The following is a 21740-nucleotide window of genomic DNA, read 5'->3' as shown; positions in this document are numbered from 1 at the left end:
GTAGTTTTTAAACAAAATTTGACAGATTTTTAAAGCTTAAACTGTGTAGTCCTATTTATAACTTGCCACTTCACATCTTTTCACCTAGCTCCTAGAACAAAATCAGTTTAAAATTGCTAATATTAGTAATTTAAATGGACCAAACAGCTATTTTATCCCCACTAGTTTTTAGTATTAAAAAAATATCTCGCTGGCTGTGACATCACAAAGGGCTAAAACTTTAATAAAAAAAGACAAAATTTTTGGAAACAAATTTTAAGTTAGAGTAGGGTTGAGTTAGGAACTTAGTTTTTCTTAAGCTTAGATCCATTAAAAAATATAGGACAAGCTTTTAATTTGCAATTACGATTGACCACTGAAAATGGATGGAATATTTCTATCGGGATTTGGATTATTTCAGCTGAAAATTATGGATTTAATCAAGAATAGTCGGATTATATATAGAACTGTTTTAAGAAAAAAACATTTTTAAATGGAAGACTACAAGCGAAAGTTTAGTTAGTGAGTAGCAGTAATTTTATAAGCTAACTATATGAAAAATGCCGCGTAGCGTAGGTCTACACAGCAAACCAGTATTTTACAGCAAAATCACTTACACATTTTTATAGGCCAAACACATTAACTTGAAATACTTTATTGTGTGTTCAACAATCTTAATAAAAACGCTGTAAAAACCCAACCAGACTGTTGATAAAACCATGAAAAGAAAGAAATAAAAAAATAAGTTAAAAACACTTCGTAGTTTACCTAACCAATTCACATAATTCACGCTTACCAACTCGTATACAAAAACCACACTACCAGGCAGTATAAAAACATTTAGCCATCACCAGGCAAAAATCCTAAAAAATAAAACAATAAAAACGATCTTGATGGTTACATTATTTTTCGTGATGAAATGTAACTAAGACATTTGGTTGTAAGCTCAATAGATTCCTTTTTTCTTGCATCACTGAGCCAGTCAATAGCTGTAAGGTGAATTTCATTTGCCTTTAAGAAATTGGTATTGGCTTTCTGATATTGCTTCATTTTATGATAAGCCGCCCCCATAAAGTGATAACAAATACCAAACACTTTATATAGCCTAGCATCATAACCACATTCTGCTACCATAAGGGCAATAGCTTCAGAATATACATTAACTGCCTTTTCATAGGCCCCAATATTGTAAAAACATACACCTGTATGTTTTAAGCACCAGGTCTCGTATTCACATTTCTTCCGCTGGCTTGCATGTAGGGTATGCTTAATTTTAAGCCTTATTTCAGTAAGCAATGGAATACCATGTTTAAGAAAACCTGGTTGTTTGTGTTTAGACATTGATAAAGCAATGAATGTCATACCATGGGCTATCCAATGAAGTTTAATAATTCTCACATTGGCATTGGGAATATACTTACTTAATCTCATGGAGCATTTAACTAAAGATATAGCTATAAGATTTTCTTCTTTATTAAGAGCTAACAGCTTAGTAAGGTCACATAAACTGGTGATAATAGCATTACAGTCATGCGGACTTAATTCAATGGATGTTGCGTAATTTACAGTTTCTTGACAAAAATCTTTTAAGTTTTGGGTTGATTTTGTCTCTGTTAAAGCTATACATATTTCGATTAACATTTTTAACTTTTGTGAGCCATCAACATTGGACAATATTGCATCAAATACCATTTTAGCCTCATGGAATTTGTTATCTTTTATATAGTAAACTGCCAATTCTAAAAAAGATGTCAAAATTATTTTAATATATATATACTAAACTAAAGGTATAACACAGAGAAATAAAGGCTTTAACTTACGTTTAGTTTGCTCCATTTCATAACTTGATCTTATTTGTAAATTGGTAGAAGAAATGTCCTAAAAAAACAGAGATTTCATAAAAAAGATTTATAAAAATACATATGTACAATAAACACAACACTAAAAATAAAATAAAAAAATATAAAAAAAAAACACAACACTACACAAATAAAATTTAGTTATGTAATTAAAGCTATATTACCGGTAGCTTTTGTAGTTTTTCAATAATATTTTCTAAAGTCAAGTTGCGGGGCAGACCTTGTCCTTCGATCACAAATTTTGCTCGGCAGTTTGGGCAGCTGTCATTAAAAACAATACATAAATTATAAGTTGGGTTAATGTTCTTTTAAGTACAGCATAAACGACTTGCATGATAAAAAAAAATTTAAGAGAGCAGAATTACTGAAAAAATGGGGCAAAGTTATGGAAAAAATGAAGTGAAATGAAAGAAAATTAAAGTGTGATAATAAAAAAAACTAGTTGGAATGGGGCAGAATTAAGTGAAATAAACTTTAGTGGTATGACAAACAATTAGGTTGAATGGAAAAAAAACCTAGTGGAAGAGAAAAAATGGGTGAAAAAAATAAGTGGAATGGAAGAGAATTAAGTGTAACAAAAGGCATTTCAGTAAAATGAAAAGGATTAAGAGGGAATGAAAAAAAGAAGTAAAATAGACAAAACTTATGTGAAATAGAAGAAATTAGGTGGAATAGAAGTGAATTTAGTAAAATAGTAGAGGATTAAGTGAAATAAAAAAAAAGAAATGGAAAATAATTATATATAAATACTTAAGTGGGATTGAAAAAAGAGGAATAGGAAAGAAGACAGTGAAATGAAAAAGAATTAGGTGCTATAGTGTAAAAGAAGGTTAAGTGGAAAATTAGAAAAGTAAAATTATGGAAGTAGAAAAAATATTAGTGGAATAAGAGCAAAAAAAATAAATAAATAGGATTGCTTAAAATAATTGTTGTAATACAGTGGGAAAATTAAAATAATTGTTGTAGAAAAAGAAGTTGAATGAAAAAAATTGTTAAATGGTGAGAAATTGACAACGAAAATTTAGCGGAATGGAATAAATAAGTGGAATATTCCTAAAAAAAATAATGTGTAAATTACATGGAACAGTTGTTAATGTGTAAATTACATGGAATAATGTGTAAATTACATGGAACACAAATAAATTACATGGAACAGTTGTTAAATAAAGTTAGGGAGAATGATGAAAATAATAGGGAATGAAAGAGAATCAACAGGAATAATTGTTGAAGAAAGTTCATTGGAATAGTTGCCGAAAAACATTTAGGAAAAAAAAATAATTGGAATAATAGTCGAAAAAAAAGTTATTAAAAAAATAAAATGGAACAATTGCAGAAGAAAGAATTAAACAAAATGAAAAGGGTAAAAAAACATAAACATTTTACAAATAGTCTTGTTTTTTAACAAAATAAACGATCAAAAAATTTTTCGTTTTACTACATATATATCAGTATGTACCAAAATTTATTAACTATTAAAAATAAATATATTTTTAAAGGGTAGAAAAGCTTGTGTTATCTAACAATTTACCTTTTCTGACTGTAGTAGTTTTCGGATAATTGATGAACACAAATCTCACACAAATTGTGACCACATGGTAACATTATGATTGGTTTTCTGTATGTTTCCAAACATACGCAGCATATTAATTCTTCTTTGATGCTTTCCATTATATTAAAACAATTATAAAATAACAAGCATTTATCGCAAAAATACTTTAAAATTAAAAAAAATAAAATCTGTAAAATATTCAAGAAATTTTTTCGAAAATTTATATATTTTTGCCTTTTGTATATATATCTTTATTCTCAATGCGGGAAGTTCGAATGCGCGACCTTAACATAGAGTAACATCGGTTACTCCGACCCAGTCTCAAGTCGCCTTTAGCAATTTTGGATATTATAGATTATAATTGCCTAATAATTATGCTGTTGAATAAGTGCTGGCTTAGCAGGAGTTCATACCATTTATAGCGTCTTACTTGAGGGCGCTACAGCATAAAAGCAGTGGGAATTTACCCACGACCTCGTCTGATGTAGCAAGTGTATTAAAACACCTAATTAGAGATTAGTGAGTAGAAAGTTATGGGCCTAATTATTTATGATGTAAGTAGTCATCTTCATATAATTGAGCTAAGTGTACAACATATATATATAAAATGAATAAAACCTTTGTTCATATTGCATAAGTAAATTAGCACAGGTAAATATTAGTTAAAAGTTGTGACCATTTACAACAATTAAAATCTTAACTGTACACGTAGTAAAAAAAAAGTAACGTTTTTGCGACTATTCTAATTTATTTGTAACTTGTGCAATTATTTTTATTCTAAAAACTAAACTGACTAATAGTAAACAATTTTTTGTTAAATTTCAGACACCGGAAATGATTTAATCAAGTACCTGTAATACACACAACATTTTGTTCAACTTTTTAACTTACAAAATTATAACGAAAGTTAAATCAATCAAAATAATATTTTTCCTATTGCCCATAAGTAAAAGTAAGTTGTTAATAACTTTTCAAAGCATAACGAACATGCGTGGTTTTCTTTTTAGAGGCTTAATTAATCGAAAGATTATAAAACTAATTTGCTTTTTAGACAACTCGTCCAAAACAATTTTTTCTGCACATGTCTTGGAATTTATAAAAACAATAACAAAGGTCATTACGTCACTATCTGTTTATCCCCTTTTTATTAAAATATTTATCCACATTAACAACTAAAAAATTCTAGTTAAGCTCCGACTTATTCATTTCCACATTTATAAAGTAATGTTGCTTAATCTACAACAAAAAAATAATTCAAAAAATGTGACCCCGACGTGATTTGAACACGCAACCTTCCGATCTGGAGTCGGACGCGCTACCGTTGCGCCACGGAGTCAGTTGATTAAACAGCCACTAACTTGCGATATACCATTTGCAGTACTTCCTGTTTAACTTATGCAAACATAACTGAACTATAACTATGTTGTTTCAGTAGAGTTAGATATAACTGAATACATACAGAACGTATTTGTTTTTTGTTTAAACACAGCCTAACTCCTGTTGCGCGTAACTAAAAACCCCCATGGTTAAATTGTTATGCTTTTTCTCGGCCTTTGTGATTTAAACGTTAAAAAAATGTTCCTACTTTTGATATTTAAGCTAAAAAGTAATTTAAATTCATGTTTTGCCAGAATATAATTTCTGTACAAAATCGTTTTTTTTATAACGGAATTTTGTTTTGTATACCTATATATCTATTTTTTTGTAAGTTGTAAATGGTTTTAATTTTTATAAACAAATTAATTAATTCTCAATAAGCAAAATGACAAACGAACATAATAAATTATAACTATATACAATTCAATACAAATTAATTGAACTTTTGCATATTAATTGGAAAAAAATGCACCAAAGTCTCAGGTAGTTTAAAAAAAATTAGTTTTTTAATTATTTTAAATTATAAATTCAAAAATATTAAATAACAGTCTTTTTTTATTTATAACTTTATATACCCTGTTAAATTAAGTGGTGTGTAAATTTAATTAAATAATAAATTTAAAGCTTCGCAAATTCAACTTCTGACATTTTTTTCTTTGACATTAAAGCTTGGGCAGATTTCATAATATCTTCGGATTGTAACATTGCAGCATTCCATGAACGCTAAAAAATTAATTTAAAGTATTTTTTGTTCCCACAATTGACTAGTTTAGTTTGGAAGAAGATTGATCTTCTGATAGTAATTTAACCCAGTCTTAAGTTGTACAAGTTTAAGATATTATTGACTTCATGATATTACCCCAACCCTGCTCAAGTTGTACAAGTTTAAGATATTATTGACCTCATGATATTACTCCAACTCAGTCCCAAGTTGTACAAGTTTAAGATATTATTGGCCTCATGATATTACCCCAACCCAGTCTTAAATTGTACAAGTTTAAGATATTATTGACTTTATGATATTACCCCAACCCAGTCCCAAGTTGTATAAGTTTAAGATATTATTGGCCTTATAATACTACCCCAACCTAGTCTCAAGTTTAAGATAAAATTAAATATATCAGTTTTTTCCAATACTAATATAAAACACCAAAAAGAAACTGTTCTCTTACCATATATTCTAGACTTTGATCAATGCTATGATTTCTTGAATAGTTTAAGTTAACTTTAGTGCTTTGTACAGCCACTGGACTTTTACTTGCAATTTCTGATGCTACCGAGAGAGAGTTTTCAAGTAATTCTTCTTTATCAGTAAACACCTTTCTAAAAAAGAAATGACATATATTTTAAAAAATATTATAAATGCAGTTGCTTAAAAACTGTATAAAAATAAATATCATAAATTTACCCAATTAAGCCACAATTACTGGCTTCTTCTGATCCCATTTTTCTAGCAGTGTAACATAATTCCCTGACCAAACTATCGTTACCAATCACTTTGGGTAATCTTTGTAACGTGCCCATATCTGCAGCAAGGCCTACATCTACTTCCTACATAAACATAGAAAACTTTAAAATCATTGTAGAATTTAAATTGTTAAATTTCCAACTTTTTTATATGTAAAACAATCATGTTAAGATTCTGTAGTCCTAGGTTTAATCACCTAAGGATGGGATCAGCCTTTTTATATAATAAATTCAACAATATATTAACCTTAACACAAAAAAATGCATCCTTGGTGCAATATCTTATATCACAAGCTGTCATTACATCCATACCACCTCCTATACAAGCTCCATGTATTGCACAAATCACTGGCTTCATACACTGCAATTAACAAATATATTAGTTAAGTTTGTTTTTACAGTGTAAGGTACTAGACGTTTTTTACAGTGCAAAGGCCCATAAGGCTTCCCTGTTATAGTACTGCAGAATATAGTACTGCAACGCATTGATGTAATTCTAAAGTTGTTTATATTTACTATGTTTATAATACACAAATTATTAATAAGTTCTTACTTTCTCTATAACGGTACAACTATCTTGAGCAAGCTGAATAAAAGTATTCATTTCAAATGCTTTTCTTGCGATGTCCATATCAGGACTTTGTGAAAAAGTAGATGCTGCTGCCATAAGATCAAGTCCTGTAATAACACAAATAATAAATCATTTCAAATTAAATTTATCCTTAAAATAAGGCTTAAACTCATAGTCTTATCATAGGGCAATATTTGTTACCGTGACTCATTTTTTTTTGTCATTTTGGTTATTTTTTGACATTTTAGTGTTTCTGCTTGGTTCTATGCTAATAACATTCGAAGACACTTTTAACCCAATGAAAACTCAGCCCCTTCTTTTTTTTGTTTATATCTTTATCCTAGAAGTGAGAAGGTCGAATACACCACCTAAACATAGAGTAACAAGTGTTACTCCGACCCAGTCTCAAGTTGCCTGTGGTAGCCATAATTATTTTGCTGATTTAATGCTGGCTAAGCAGGAGTTTATACCGTTTATAGCGCCTTACTCAATGGGGGCTGCAGCATGATAGCAGTGGGGATTGAACCCACGACCTCATGTGTGGTGTAGCAAGTGTTCTTACCACTACACCACATTGCCGGTATAACAAATCATCCTAAAAATACCTTGTTCTAGTTTGATTATCTCAATATAAAAACACCATTCAAGGGTTAAATTGTCATTTCATCATTTGTCATCAGGTTTAGTTAGTTGCCTTTAGGTTGAATTGACTGTATGTTTATACAGACTTGCAAAGTCTTTCTTAGTTATAAATGCTACATTATATTAGATACCTGCTGTAAACATGCGCCCACTCCCAGATAAAACAATCGATCTCACATTGCTATCACTTCCAGCTTTCCTAAAACAATCGATCATTTCATTCCACATCTTTGCATTCATTGTGTTTAACTGTTCTGGTCTATATTAAATATAGAAATAAAAAATAAAAAAATGACATAAATTTTCTGGCAATTTGCCTATAATTTAAAATATAAAATACATATCTTCTAAAATACACTATTTAAAATAAATGACAAAATCAATTGATGTTTTAAAACATATATATATACCAAAAATAACAACGGTAACCCAAAAATTTTATAGAATATTATGACATGGTCTCTAAATCCAGTTATAAATTAAAGAAAATCTCACCGATTCAACTTAACATGAAGCACATATGACTTGGGTGAAGAAACATCCAATGTTTCAAACTTGTAACTTTCTATGCTTGCGGCCGATGCCATTTTTCTTGCCTCCATTTGCATGAAAACTATAATTAAATATAATTTTTATACATTAATTTATCCTCAAAGTCGACTTTACGTCCCAAACATTACCCTTAGTCTTGAGTTATTATGGCCGTTTGAGATTTTATAGATTATAATTGCCCGGTAATTAAACTGCTAAAGTGTTAGCTTAGCAGAAATTTATGCCGTTTATTGCACGTTTCTTAAAGAAGCTAAATCATAAAAACAGGAAGAATCAAACCCAAGTTCCCATGTAGTAAAGTTTTAACCAGTAAACGAAATACGCAACGATTATTCACGACTTAAGAAAAAAAAACGATAAAATTTCGTTACAAGTAATTGTAACAATAACATAAAAACTTTATAATTACCTTTTACTAAACGATGAATCCCAGTTCGTAACATTTTTTTGCAAATTTCTGCTAACGTTGTTGTTTTTTTTGTTTACACTTTAACAATTTTGCTGATTCATGCAAAAACACATGATACACATAAAAATGATTTAATTTGGAAACCCTGAATTTGCCAAAAAAAAGTTTAGTCGTGACGAATTTTTTACGTGATCCCAAACAATAATTATAAATTATTTTTTTACAAAACAGTGAATATGTTAAAAAAAAATTAATATACCTTTGTTATATAAAGATTTATTACAACAAAATTGCATTTCCTAAGTAGGCAAGTATATTTAAATGTAAAGAATATTAAAAATAGGATTTGGATTTTTCTGGTTAAGTAAAATATAAAAACTAGTGATTGACATTTATTATGTATTACGTATAAAAACTAAATTTAAATAATCTATTTACTCTTTAATAAATATTAATGCCGATTAAGACCCCTTTTCAAAGCCCTCTGTATAAAACGAGAATTTTTTCTTTATTAAAGACAGTAAAATTAATCTGATAACAATAATTCATTTTTTACAATTCCAAGGAAACAAAATTAAATTTAAATATAGCTACAATAAAAACAAATTTATTTAAAGCTTTGATTAGATAAAAGGGGATAAATTAAAATTGAAAAAAAAACATATCTCTTATATAACTACAAAAGCAAATATAGCTAATTTTTACCCAAAATAATTTTAAATCCAAAAATAACAATCGTTTTTAAATTGCATTTTAAAATAAAATCTTATTCATAATGACGTTCTTTAAATTAAATTAACATTTTTCAGTCCCCAATAAGGCATTGGAATTCAATTGATCTTACATTTGAGTTTAAATTATTTAAACAGCGGTAATTAATTGTATTAGAAAAGACAACAAATCGTAGGTAATTACGTTTCAAATTACATTACGATAGATAGCTACTTCCGTTAACGAATCTAATTCGCTTTAAGTACAGCCCACGCTAACGCTCTGCACTAAGGTGTAAAATTCAAGTGCTTGAAAGAAGGTAGACTTAGAATTTCAATTGACTAGCACGAAATACTTAATAATAGGCAGGCACGTATTTCTTCACCAAAGTCAATTCGAGCTAGTAGTAACTGGCACGGAAAATAGTAAAGTTTGTTTTGATTTAGCTCCAATGACGCGTTAACCACTATGGCCCCTATTTGTGCTACTCACAACATAGACATTTGTAGTTTTAAGCATTTTTAGAGTTGAGTTGAGGAGATTATTATCTCAACAATTTGAATAGCTTTGTTGTGATATCGCCTTTGTGTATTATGATTTAAAGATCTAAAGCATTTTTATAAGAAGTCAAAGGGCGCGAAATCGCTTTGTCATGACGTGATTCCAATAATCCATCTAATATATTTTCTATTAAATATTTATAGTGAAAATTTGAATACATATTCAGTTCCAAGTATTGTGCTTCGTAAATTAAATTATGTATACAAACTTGACAATGCCAATTCGTCTGTCTCAACCGCAAAGTTAAATAATTTTTGCATGAGTCGATTTTTTGACAGATTATAATATTAGAACGGAAAAAAATGGTAAATTTGATACAAACCACATAATAGTACTTTGTAGGAAATTTACAGGGAAAACGTGGCGGATTGGTACGCCCTTTACTTTGGACCAATTGTTACTTAACAAATTGTTTCGCCTACCTTACAGGCGAGATCTATTTAAAAAAGTAACGTAAAAAAGGCAGAGGTGGTAATGCCTGTTTAACACGTGTTAAGAGATGATGACACATTAAAACAATGTTGATAAATATCACATCAGAAAAAAAATTTTAAGTTTTAAAATTTTGTGTTGTCGAAAAATGATTAAAATTCTTTCAAACCCAACAAAACACTTATTAAGGTAATTGAAAGTTTTTAAAATCTTAATCCTAAATTCTTATTTTTTTAACAAAGGGGATTACTCTTGAAAAATTTAACGTTTTTCTTTGTATATTACCCTTGATTGACGTTTAGTAAAGTACCCTTAATACTCTATGCTTTATTGGCAAATAAGTGCTTTTATAGACCAAAAATTCTAAGTTAAAGTGTGTTTTAAGAGTAAAACGGATTTGTCCTTTTCTTAAGATTGTCTGATGCAATGTCAAATCAGAAATAAACTCGCCAAGGGAAATTAAACGACAATTTTCGTATTGATGTGGTGGTACTGACGCACTATACTAATATTCTATACCCTAGTATTACACTAATCGGTAGTAGGGCGTATTATAGGAGTCCTATTATAATCTTGCAACGTTATTTAAACGTAAAACGGGTAAATGCTAACAATACAGACCCAATTTAAATACAAAGGTTATATTTTTTGCAATTTTCCATTTTCGAAAATCGTATTTTTTCGGTCCATAATTGTAAATTTTAGTATTATTTTGTATAAAGTACGTGTCTTACACACCAAAAAAATTGCGTAATTAGCCAGAATGTTAAGATGATATTTTTAGAAATTTTTTAAATATTTGTAATGACGAAATACCATTGTATTTTTAGTCATTGTTTATTAAACAATGTTTAAAAAATTCCACAAAAGCGTTTTAATTGTTTTTAAAACTTGACAATTTTCGAAAACATTGTTTTAAAAAGATCATTAAAGTTTTTTGGGGAATAGAAATTTTCTATTTAAAACTTTTTTTATTGTTTAAAAATGCGTAATTAAAAAAAAAACTTTAAAAAAATAAAAAAGGAATTTTAATTTTTCTTAAAGATATGTCTTTTTGAAATTTGGTAAAAAAATGACAAATAGTAATTTTTTATTTCTAAAATCACAGAATATTTATTTTTATTTTGATTCGTAAAATTTCGTTTGAAAATTTCTTACTACAAAATTATCTGAATCTTATGATGAGTCATTAAAAATATATATTTTGATACACATTTAGCCAAAATAAAACAACTTTTAAAGTGTTTTATAAAAAAACATTCCGAATAAATGCCGTGGGCCGTTGTTAAAATTTAAATTTAAGATATAGTAATAAATTAAGCGTAATAATAATTTATTATCTGCTAAAAAAACTTTAGATAGAAATCAAAAAATCACACCAACGCTTTTACAGAAGTTTAGATACTGTAGATTATACGATTTTTAATTAATTTTTAAAATAGGAACATCTTTTATTTGTCTCCGTTTATTATTAGTGGTCAACCTACGCATATTAACCTTTTTTTAATAATTTTCAGGCCACGTGGTCTGGCAGTTGTTGCCAAATCACGCGTAGGAAAGCATTGTTAATTATATGTTCAGGACGTAGACAATAGCCTTTGTCTCCTTTCAGAAAAGTTATGTAAACTTAACACGAGGTACAGACGTTTTTAGGTGACATTTTTGCCATTTTTAGCTATTACAGATACGCCTTTTTATTGTATACAGCGGAAATGTTAGCTAAAATATAAGGTTAAGTAAAGTTCAGCAACGTACGTAGTGTATTTGTATTACATTTTTGGGTTAAAACCAAAAAAAAAATTACGGTTAGCAAATGGATTTTAATGTTTTGTGTTCATGCTTTAATTTGATGCAAACCAATTCAACCGTATACAACAATTATATCCACTAGACCATGCTGTAGACACGTTGTTAACATTGCATACAGAATAGTTCAGCGAAGTGCATTGTTTTAACTAGTACAAAGTCTATAGGTATGTTAAGCTTTTGTTTCCAAGAAAAAAAATTTCTGAAGTGATTTTCAACTATTTCTATGCGCTGTTTAACATTAAGTAAAACCAGTTAAAAATGCTTTTTTTAAAAGCTATAGATATCCAAAATTATAAAGACCAGTGAACGTATTTTCGTTTTAAAATTATCGCCATTTTTTTAACAAAAAAATTAAGCTGTACAGTTCGAAAAAAGGAAATATTTCCTAAATCTTACTAATATAAGTATTAGATTACATTCTACGTAGTTTGTAGTAGTTATTTGATACCAAAGGTATCCATTTTTTAAATCTGGTTTCCTTAAAGGGTTATTAATTTTGACCCTTGTTCAATTTACCCCCTGAAAACACCCCTAAAATGCGAAAAATCTCCCCGATTTACATAGTGGGTATTTAGCAAATATTTCTGAATGGAAATTTTATAGTTTAACTAAATAAGGGAGGAACTTTATTTACTTACCGTTTTTTGTTCTTTGAAATAAGTTAACCGACACTTTCAGTTTAGAGTTTAGTTTGTTTTGCTTTTGAGTATGAAGTTAGTATAATAGTAGAGCATTTCTATTTCTTTTAACGAACCTACCCTTTTTCTCTTCAGCCCTTTTTCGTATATAAGTAGAGTTGGATAAGATATAGTCAGTTAAACTTTGGCGTACTTTAAAAACTAAATAAAAGTGTTTTAAAATTTAAAATTGCAATTTACAGAGATATTATTGTTTAAAATTCAGTGTTATTTGTGAATATATTAAGACGTTATTTAAAATCAAGCAAAGGAAGTTACATTTCAAAACATCATTTATCTGATGAGTAATAATATGATTGAATTAAGAATGGAACATAAGCTGTCAAGGCCAAGTAAAAAACAACTCAAGACGCCAACCAAGATGTTTATATTCAACACAAAAAAGCCCAACGCGACAGACTTGTTTTTAGACGGGCGAAATAATAACAGCATCCTTTCAAAAAATTTGAGAAATTCAAAACATCGAGCAGAGGATATCACGTCAATTCCTAAAATTTTAACAACAATTTTTCTGCTACTTGTCAGCTGTTCTAATAAAGCGGAAGGAGTTGTCAAAGTTCCATCATTTCAAGGTAACATAGACATAATATACATACCTAGGAACTTTACTTTTTTTAATATATAACCGTTTTATTTACACACATCATTCGTCGGGTTAATAAACAAGCAACACCACAATGTCAATATTACTTTTTACAGATAAGGCGAGATTAAATTATTGCAATATTATAACATCATTAGTTTTACTGAATTTGGTACAAAAATGCACAAGACAAGGTTAATATAATATCACAAGGTTACCAACATTAACTAGTATTGTCAAAAGGCTGGGACAGGTGACTAAATTAAACTTTTTTAGGCTAAAAAGTTGGTTTTCACATATTAGAAATAAATTCAAAACCCTAACATTTTGTTGTTGGACCAAAGAGCATACATTGCGTTTAGTTGTATTAATTTAACATTTAAATGTAAATATTATTGTATTAAGGGCTGATAACTTTGGGTGTTCAACCTACAAGATTAACCATTAAACAAATATTTAATAAGGGTAGGCGAACGTGTCATTAATTCAATTTGCACAGCCTTGAAGTTAGGCAGACTGGAAAAAAAAATTATAATTTTTAAAAATTTAATAAATGATGATTTTATAATGCGTTAATTTGTCACATGCCACATTAAATCCGGAGTTAATTATGGTTGGAATTTTTATAAAGGAAATGCTTGGAAATTTTCTAATTCTATTTCAAAATCAAGTACGTGACTTTTAAAATGATAAAAATCTGAGCAATGTTAAATGGAGGCGTTAAAACTAACTGCCAATTAAAGTCAAAACGTAAATAATTTAAGGAATTCGATTTGAAAACCCTGTCATCTAAACACAACTACATGAAAAAGTGGCGCGCGCTCGGCCTAGGTAACACCTTTATGTCAGGACAAAAGGCGGGTAATACTAGGTTACTGTAGGTCAAAACTTCGTAGTAAAATTCCTAAATTACGCCAACCCTTATTTAAATTAACCATTTAATGTTTAGGTATTATGATAATACTACATATCTCTATCCGGTAGTCATGTAGTATTATTACTACACCTACAATTTAAGTGTATTATTACGATTTCTACTATACGCTAGTTTGTAATGGTGTTATGATATTGCTGATAACGTAATGGCCTTGTTACCCTTAGGCACTTAACCTGACAGGCTAGACTAGACAAAAATCTTACCAATTATGTTTACAAATTAATAGTACTGTAGTTAATTCTGCAGCATCCTTATATTGTGGTTATTGTAATATATAGTTACCTTTTCAAATACAGTAATTTACTTGGCCGTTTGCGTAAAGGAAAATATGTGAAAATGGATATAATCGTTTAATAGGCTATAGGAAATTTACAAGTTTTTCTGCCGCGCTGTTATCTGATGTAAAAATTAATCTTTTTAAATTCTCCTGGATTAAATAAATGGCATGAAAACAAAATAGGCTCGAAGTAAACAAGGCCATGCTAAAAAATATTTATAACTAAATTTCAACACTGTATTTTAATTTAAAACCAAAAATCACTAAAAATATCAAAAAATTTTAATTTAAAAACTCTAAATAGACAGTAAGCCTCAAGAAGTTAAGATTAAGGTCAAAAATTTACTTCTTTAGGCTAAACATAAGGCTAAGTAACTTTTTTCTGGGTTGATACGGTATAGTAGTCACGTATACAATGAAATTACTTGACCACATATGTGTATTACTTCGAAAACTAACCATTACAAATATTTCATCATCACAGCGGTAAAGTTTGGACTTTAACATACCGCTTTGGAGTTTTAAACAGCTAAAAATAAACCCTGAACATTTTCAGCTTTTAATTACACTTATTTAGCCTTTAAAAAAATCAGGTGCCATTTTTTACCTAACCGAAGTTTTGTTTATTTTTTTAGATGTACAGGCAGCATTGGAAAGCACGATATGTACCGTGCGAGAAGAAATTGTAAACATAAGAGATATACATCCCAGTCTCCCCCCCGATGCCCTCTTTACGCCGAGTTGTGTTAAAATCATGAAATGTTCAGGATGCTGTCAGAGCGACAGTCTCGTGTGCAAACCGACTGTTGAGTATACAACTGAAGTACAGGTAAATTAGACGAAATATCGCCGCATTTGCAATTTACGCCTGTTTAAGTAACGTTCATTTAGCTAGCTCTCAAATCTGTCTTGAGAGGTGATAGGTTAAGCTCATAAACACGCGATTGAAATGCAAAAATTGGTTTTGTCTTACACTTCACCGGTATATTTTAAAGCTTGTGTATTTAACAGCGCTCCGTACTTTGTAATGAGTTTAAATTGAATTTAATATATGCTGTAATACATGGTAATCCGAAAAATACACATTGTAAATACATACTTGTTTTATATAACATTTGCTAAAGTTATGAACGCACGCAGTGCTTTAACGGTAGGCCTTTAAATTTTGGCAACGGCTTAAGTAAGGTTATAGGTCGATTTTCAACATATACCATTTTTTCCACCGAAAAAAAGATTGTTTTGTATTTTTTTGTTCATAGTGGGTTATAAGTTAAGCCATAAGCAAACACCGACTTTTTTACCACCACATTTTATTTGTATTTAAACTGACATACAATACCTTACCACTTTAGCCATAAACGATCAACACTATATAAAACTTTGCACCCTAATTATAAAATACCAGAGAAAAGCAAATAAAATTCGCCACAATAGGGTTAAAGAAACTGCAGCTGCACAAAATTGGATCGACAAACACACCAAAAGGCAAACATCCCTTTAAGAGCATATATGGCATTTTAAACAATATTTTTAACCCTAATTCTTTACTATTTACAAGCTGGGGATATAACAATATAATTATGATTTATAGGTGCTGGGGTTAATTTAAGGATGGGTTAAAAAAGCGCCTAAACAAATACATAATTCTTATAGTTATTTCAATATATACGCTTTATAATATTTGGTGTTGTTTTCTATTTTAAAAAACTTATAATTTTTTACTCGTCTTTTTCACCCATAAATGAAAATTGTAACAATTTAAATAATGATGCAATATGAAAACAATAAAAGTTAGTTTATGGTTTAAAATATGTCATAGTCATTAAACTTTAACACGTCGTTATATCTTACAAAATCACATGGTCACCAAACCGCTACATTTACGACTTAGACAAAATTTTTGACGATATGTCAACAGTAGCGGGGATCGAACCCCTAAAACCGCATGTCTTAGAATTGGTCAATGTATCATATAATCAATTTCTCAATAAACATTTAGACAGTGTTTAACAAGAGCCGCCCTAAAAACGAGACGGCCCTAAACAGAACAAGTGATTTTACGTTAAATATATGCGACAACATGCAAATTATTCATTACCACATAACTGTTATATTACCAAACAAAGTAAACGCTGGTGTTGTATTAGTAATGTTGATAGGAGATACACAATTAGGTTAAAAAACTCAAAATTTGTTTATTTTGGCTGAATTTTCTGTGGGTATCTGACGGTCGTTAGCAAAATATTGACAGCAAGGTTACAAAATTTCAAATTGTTGTCTTATGATTTAAAATGAACCAAACTTCAGTTAATAAATGATTTTTTTAGTTAATAATGTTTTTTTTATAGAAAATTAAATTTTTGATTTTTTTTACAGTTTTTGCGACAGTTCGAATCTCGAAAAAGTTTTGAATATATTACTTTGAATTTTACTCATCATGAAGAATGCGCCTGCCTAAAGTAAGAGAAAAATTGATTTCTATAAAAATAAAATCATTATTTTTAACTTAAAAATTCGCCATGTCATAAGGCTTATTCTAGAAAATGACTGGTAAAAAATTTTAATACCAAAATGACTAAACAATTTTTGCACCTTATATTACTAAAACACAAAAGTTGAATTACTTAAAATAACATGTGGTTTTTTAAGCGGTTATGTTCTGCTAAACATTGCCTAACAGACCACCTACTAACTTCCAATAAAAATTCCTTTTTTTAACGTTACGCAGATTGCCAAGTATTTAACAACATATTTATAGTAAACAAATTTGTTTATAATTATTTTCATTCTTAGTGTGTTTAAATAAATAAAAATAAAGTTAATCTTAATAATTAAAACGCATTTTTTGTCTGTAAATATATTAATGTTATGTTAAATTTAAAGAAACGATTAATTTTCTTCAGTTAACACAACCCCTTTTTTATTTGCCATTTTGAATATTATCTTTTTAACCCTACAGTATTAGATATCACTAGAGCCTAACTTAAACATATAGAAGTAGTGGGGATCGAACCAAAGGGCTCATATATAAAAGCTATAGTGCCGTAGCCACTTCGTTTTGCCACAAAACTAATCTATTTTTTTTACTTTAGTGCATACGAACCAGAATGTATACAACATGAATGCTCGGCCAACGAAATTTGGAACCAGGAAAAATGCAAGTGTGTAGACCGGTGCACCCCCCGGGACTGCGGTCCCCGAAAACAATGGAACCCGGACAGGTGCCAGTGCGTATGCAGTCCCTGCCACCCTGATATTTTGTTCCATTTGCGTTTTAATCAAGATAGAGAAAGTTGTTCGTGTGAATGTCGGCGTAAAAAGTTAAATATGAAAGCGTGTGCAAAAAGAGGGGCTCACTACAGTCGGGACCATTGCAGGTAAACATAACTTTTTATTTTATCATCTTTTAAGATAGGCACGGTGGTTAAGACATAATACCCTTGGTTTAATGCCCTCTGTGTTATATCGTAGCACTGTTAAGTAAGTCACTAATGGTAGTCGTCAAGCCCAAAAATCCATCAACAGTCAATTTAACGAAAGTAACTTTGCAAACTGTAAGTCGGTCTTTACCATATGACCAAATTACCAAGACCTGTTTAGAATAGTAATGAGCTAATGGTATTATCTGATCATTACCTAGTTGATTGCTTATTGAGCCAACATAAGTACCTTTAGCGTCTTGATGCTACGACATATCAGCAGTGGTTATCTTTCTAAGTACCGACCGGTCTCTGTAAGACGCGACTTTAAGTACTTTTCTAGTATTCGTAAGAAGTATTATCATTTAGCCTAAGTTAATTAAGGGCGTAGCTAGCGACTGTCATATCAAAACTATATATAAAATATGACACTTTTGTTTACCAACTTCTTTTTATCTACAGATGTGCATCATTAAATTCGTTCCGAGGGCGACGTGGTTACTAAAATAACAAAAATCAGTAAACATTAGGATGACGGAGGACGTATTTGCAGCATGTGATGTTGTATTGATGTGGTGTAGTGTTTAGACCACTTGGCTCCACTAAATGAGGTCATAGGTTCGATTCCCACTGCTTATAAGTCGTGGTACCCTTGAATAAAACGCTGTAAACGGTGATAACTCATGTTAAGCCAAATATAAAATAACAGCAACAAATTTTAAAACTGTCAAATGTATATCGAGACTGGGTCTGGGTAAAAAAATTACCCCCTATTTAGGCCGTGAAGTCGACCTTCTTAAATCGATGATAAAAATGAAAAAGTGGAGTACATCTTTCTTCAAAAATACACCATTTTAAATGCTGTAAAAACATCAAAAACATTTTGACATTCCAATTTTTGTGTTGTTGGGACTCAATGAAAAAAACGTCGTCTTTTCATTGAATTTTATGGTCACGTACGTTCTTGTCTGTGACAGGGATTGTATATTTTGTCACCTATGTATTATTCATTCTTTATGACGTCACTCTTAATCTTTACCGCACAGAAGAAGGCCGTGACGCAAATGCATTCGAAATCTTGTTTAGCCACAAGCGACATTTTAATTGCCAAGCCCGTATGATGTAAATTAAAAAGTTCCATTTATTTTGATGACGTCTCTTTTTCTTCTTGGTATATTTATTTGTTTTTTGTGTTTTCTCGCTTACCTATTAAATTAATTTTTGATGTGTTTTTTTTCTTCTTGTCGTATTAATTTATAATGGTTCTCCCATTCATATTTATTAATGTTGGAAAATTCGTTTTCCGTAAATCTTATTTATTTTCACTTAAGCTTTATAAATAAATTTTTGTAATTTCTAAAAATTTGTGTTTTTGTTTTTTTGGTAAGCTAATCTTATTTTATTTATAAATTGATAAATACTTTATGTGGGAAAGTAAGCTTTGCAGTGTAAATTTTGAAATATTATTTAAATTAAGCCAAAGATCTTGATAGCCTTATAATACTTCAAACCAGTTTCAAGTTTTACAAGTTTAAGATATTATTGACCTCATAACATCACCCTAACACAGTTTCAAGCTGTACAAGTTTAAGATATTATTAACCTCGTGACATTACCCCAACCCAGTCTCAAGTTGTCCAAGTTTAAGATATTATTGACCTCATAACATCACCCTAACACAGCATCAAGTTGTACAAGTTTAAGATATTATTGACCTCATAATCTTACCCCAATCCAGTCTTAAGTTATACAAGTTTAGGATATTATTGATTGACCTTAATATATTAACCCGACCCAGTCTTAAGTTGTACAAATTTAGGATATTATTGACCTCATGATATTACTCTAACCCAGTTTTAAGTTGTACAAGTTTAAAATATTATTGACCTCATGATATTACCCCAACCCAGTCTCAAATTGTACAAGTTTAAGATATTATTGACCTCATGTTATTACCCCAACCCAGTCTCAAGTTGTACAAGTTTAGAATATTATTGACTTTATGATATAACCCCGACAAAAAATCATGAGTTTAGTTGCTGATGATATTTTCTCCTGCCGAGTCCAAAAATCAACCAGCCCGATCAGGCAACTTTATTGGGTCAACAACATTCAAAACTGATAAAAGTAACGTGAGAATGGGTCAAGGTATAATTTATCATATCATTAGGCAACATAGTCAAAATTTAACATTAAGAATATGACATTTAAACAAGAAATATATCCAGATTTTCAGACTATGACACACGTTATTTTTGTTGATAAAACAAAACCTATGTTTCGGTTTCTAGAGTTAGTCATTTTTTAATAAAAACTAATTCTCAATTTCTTGCGGCCATATTATCCAGAAGTAACTTTTAATAGAAGTATGTGGTCTTGAATTAATTTTGATAGATTGAATTTAATATGCTTCAAGAGGTATTAAATAAACCTAAGTGTGTACAATCGACTAATGTGGTTGTTTTAAGTAGACTTGTCGGTTTTTAAAGAACTATAATTAAAATAACTAAAAATAACTTTGGTAGATTTTGTGATGATTTAATTATATGGATATAATATTAAGAATGTATATTTTCATAAACTGACACTAGAAATAACTTTCAAATTTAGGTGCGATTACTGAAAAGTAGTAGACCTACCTAGCTTAAGTATTTCGCAACGCAGAGCAAGTTTTGAAACTTTAAATTAACGACGTGACGTAATGGCCGACTTAAAAAAACTGTGATGTAACAAAAACTAAAAAATGTGTTATGAATTAGCATATGACTTTATATAAATAAAAATGGTTAAGGTTACGTAGTGTAAAAAACTCTTACCTTTGATATTGTTATATCCAGTAATGTAAAAACACAAGCTAAAATTTTAAATGCAGGCTGCAGTTTGCAGTAATGCAATCAATCCCAAATAAACAGGAAAATCTCATGATTACAGCTATCAGCTTTCGGATGTTTTATAAATTAAGCTTTTAAAATTGACATTCAATACTGCAATTAGTGTAAAAACCACCATTTTTCATAAATCTGCAATATTATACATCAACTACCTGCTACCTAACTAAATAAGTTAGTAAGTATTACTCTATTATAGTTAATAATCACGTAACAACGAAATCACAATACAAATGTTATGTCGTAACAGTGGAACTAACAATCATTCCAATGAAAATCCATTTGGCGCGCTTTTATTTTTTAGTCTGCGTAGTTTTTTTTAAAGTAAACGTTTTGTTTTAGGGCAAGTTTAACTCAAAAAGCGCTGTATTGTAATTTAAAAAGAGCTGGTAATGTCATATAGAGCTTCAGTTGTTTTAAATACATTTTAAACTGCATATGTTAAGTATATATATTCATTAAAAATGTAAAATTGTTAATTATTTAAAATGTAAACTCTACAAAAAGTAAAAATTTATAGTTTTTGTCAAAAATCGTTGAACTTGGTATCGTAAATTTTAATCAATTTCAAGGAATTTATAACTTACATTTAAACACGTATTTTATCGAAAAATTATCATAATTTACATTCCCAAAATACAGCGAAATATATAATCAAATATGAGCTGTATATTTCGCGGAACTAATAACCAGTAATTATAGGAATTTGGTTTTTCGTTTTATTGAAAACCTGAAATGTGACATTTTTGTATTTAAACTGCTCTCTGCCACCAACAGTGACCAGTAATATTTTGGCACTACAACAAATAACCCCCTTTAACCTTAATACTCACCCCCTAGAACACCAACCTTTGGAATAGGTAAACCCCAGTATTTTAACCCTTATAGAAAACTTACCCTTCTGGAAAAGCCCACCCCTAAGATGCCCTGCACCTTAAAAATGGGTAAACCAAGGTATTTTTAAACCCAATTTACTGACAAAATACTTACCAACAGAATAGGCAATCCCAAAGAAATTCA

At 29.7% G+C, this 21740-nt stretch overlaps 3 protein-coding genes and 1 non-coding gene across 4 annotated transcripts; 1 reads left to right on the top strand and 3 right to left on the bottom strand.

The window, feature by feature from the left end:
- Positions 1-78: 78 nt before the first annotated feature.
- LOC145752916 (uncharacterized) lies at positions 79-3564 on the bottom strand. The gene is made up of 4 exons (XM_082569282.1): positions 3367-3564; positions 2003-2099; positions 1800-1857; positions 79-1718 (listed from the first exon to the last, which is right to left on the bottom strand). The coding sequence occupies exons 1-4, from the start codon at positions 3504-3506 to the stop codon at positions 877-879; spliced, it is 1137 nt and encodes a 378-aa protein (XP_082425408.1). The 5' UTR covers positions 3507-3564; the 3' UTR covers positions 79-876.
- A 1087-nt stretch (positions 3565-4651) lies between these two features.
- On the bottom strand, positions 4652-4723 carry Trnaw-cca (transfer RNA tryptophan (anticodon CCA)). Its single transcript has one exon. It is a non-coding gene; the product is annotated as a tRNA-Trp (tRNA).
- A 514-nt stretch (positions 4724-5237) lies between these two features.
- Positions 5238-8534, bottom strand: LOC145752310 (delta(3,5)-Delta(2,4)-dienoyl-CoA isomerase, mitochondrial-like). Its single transcript, XM_082568573.1, has 8 exons — positions 8406-8534; positions 7940-8057; positions 7576-7703; positions 6785-6909; positions 6479-6592; positions 6173-6315; positions 5937-6087; positions 5238-5487 (listed from the first exon to the last, which is right to left on the bottom strand). The coding sequence occupies exons 1-8, from the start codon at positions 8437-8439 to the stop codon at positions 5383-5385; spliced, it is 918 nt and encodes a 305-aa protein (XP_082424699.1). The 5' UTR covers positions 8440-8534; the 3' UTR covers positions 5238-5382.
- Positions 8535-12805: 4271 nt separating this feature from the next.
- LOC145752790 (uncharacterized) lies at positions 12806-19186 on the top strand. The gene is made up of 5 exons (XM_082569127.1): positions 12806-13188; positions 15049-15242; positions 16790-16872; positions 17506-17790; positions 18295-19186. The coding sequence occupies exons 1-5, from the start codon at positions 12897-12899 to the stop codon at positions 18335-18337; spliced, it is 897 nt and encodes a 298-aa protein (XP_082425253.1). The 5' UTR covers positions 12806-12896; the 3' UTR covers positions 18338-19186.
- The last annotated feature ends 2554 nt before the right edge of the window (positions 19187-21740 follow it).

Source organism: Corella eumyota, chromosome 5 (assembly GCF_963082875.1).
Source record: "Corella eumyota chromosome 5, kaCorEumy4.1, whole genome shotgun sequence".
In the NCBI taxonomy this organism is placed as follows: domain Eukaryota; kingdom Metazoa; phylum Chordata; class Ascidiacea; order Phlebobranchia; family Corellidae; genus Corella; species Corella eumyota.
The sequence above is the reverse complement of the archived record's forward strand: the minus strand, read 5'-3'. Positions and strand labels throughout refer to the sequence as shown.

What these genes read in the sequence shown, in the direction of transcription:
- LOC145752916 (XM_082569282.1), bottom strand. Translation starts at nt 3,506, where the DNA reads ATGGAAAGCATCAAAGAAGAATTAATATGCTGCGTATGTTTGGAAACA. An exon ending in AACTACTACAGTCAGAAAAG is followed by an intron (nt 2,100 to 3,366) that starts GTAAATTGTTAG and finishes TTTTAATGACAG; the next exon opens with CTGCCCAAACTGCCGAGCAA. An exon ending in TGAAATGGAGCAAACTAAAC is followed by an intron (nt 1,719 to 1,799) that starts GTAAGTTAAAGC and finishes CATCTTTTTTAG; the next exon opens with AATTGGCAGTTTACTATATA.
- LOC145752310 (XM_082568573.1), bottom strand. Translation starts at nt 8,439, where the DNA reads ATGTTACGAACTGGGATTCATCGTTTAGTAAAAG. An exon ending in GTTGTACCGTTATAGAGAAA is followed by an intron (nt 6,593 to 6,784) that starts GTAAGAACTTAT and finishes TGTTAATTGCAG; the next exon opens with TGTATGAAGCCAGTGATTTG. An exon ending in AGTAATTGTGGCTTAATTGG is followed by an intron (nt 6,088 to 6,172) that starts GTAAATTTATGA and finishes TTTCTTTTTTAG; the next exon opens with AAAGGTGTTTACTGATAAAG.
- LOC145752790 (XM_082569127.1), top strand. Translation starts at nt 12,897, where the DNA reads ATGAGTAATAATATGATTGAATTAAGAATGGAACATAAGCTGTCAAGG. An exon ending in CAAAGTTCCATCATTTCAAG is followed by an intron (nt 13,189 to 15,048) that starts GTAACATAGACA and finishes TTATTTTTTTAG; the next exon opens with ATGTACAGGCAGCATTGGAA. An exon ending in TACAGTCGGGACCATTGCAG is followed by an intron (nt 17,791 to 18,294) that starts GTAAACATAACT and finishes TTTTATCTACAG; the next exon opens with ATGTGCATCATTAAATTCGT.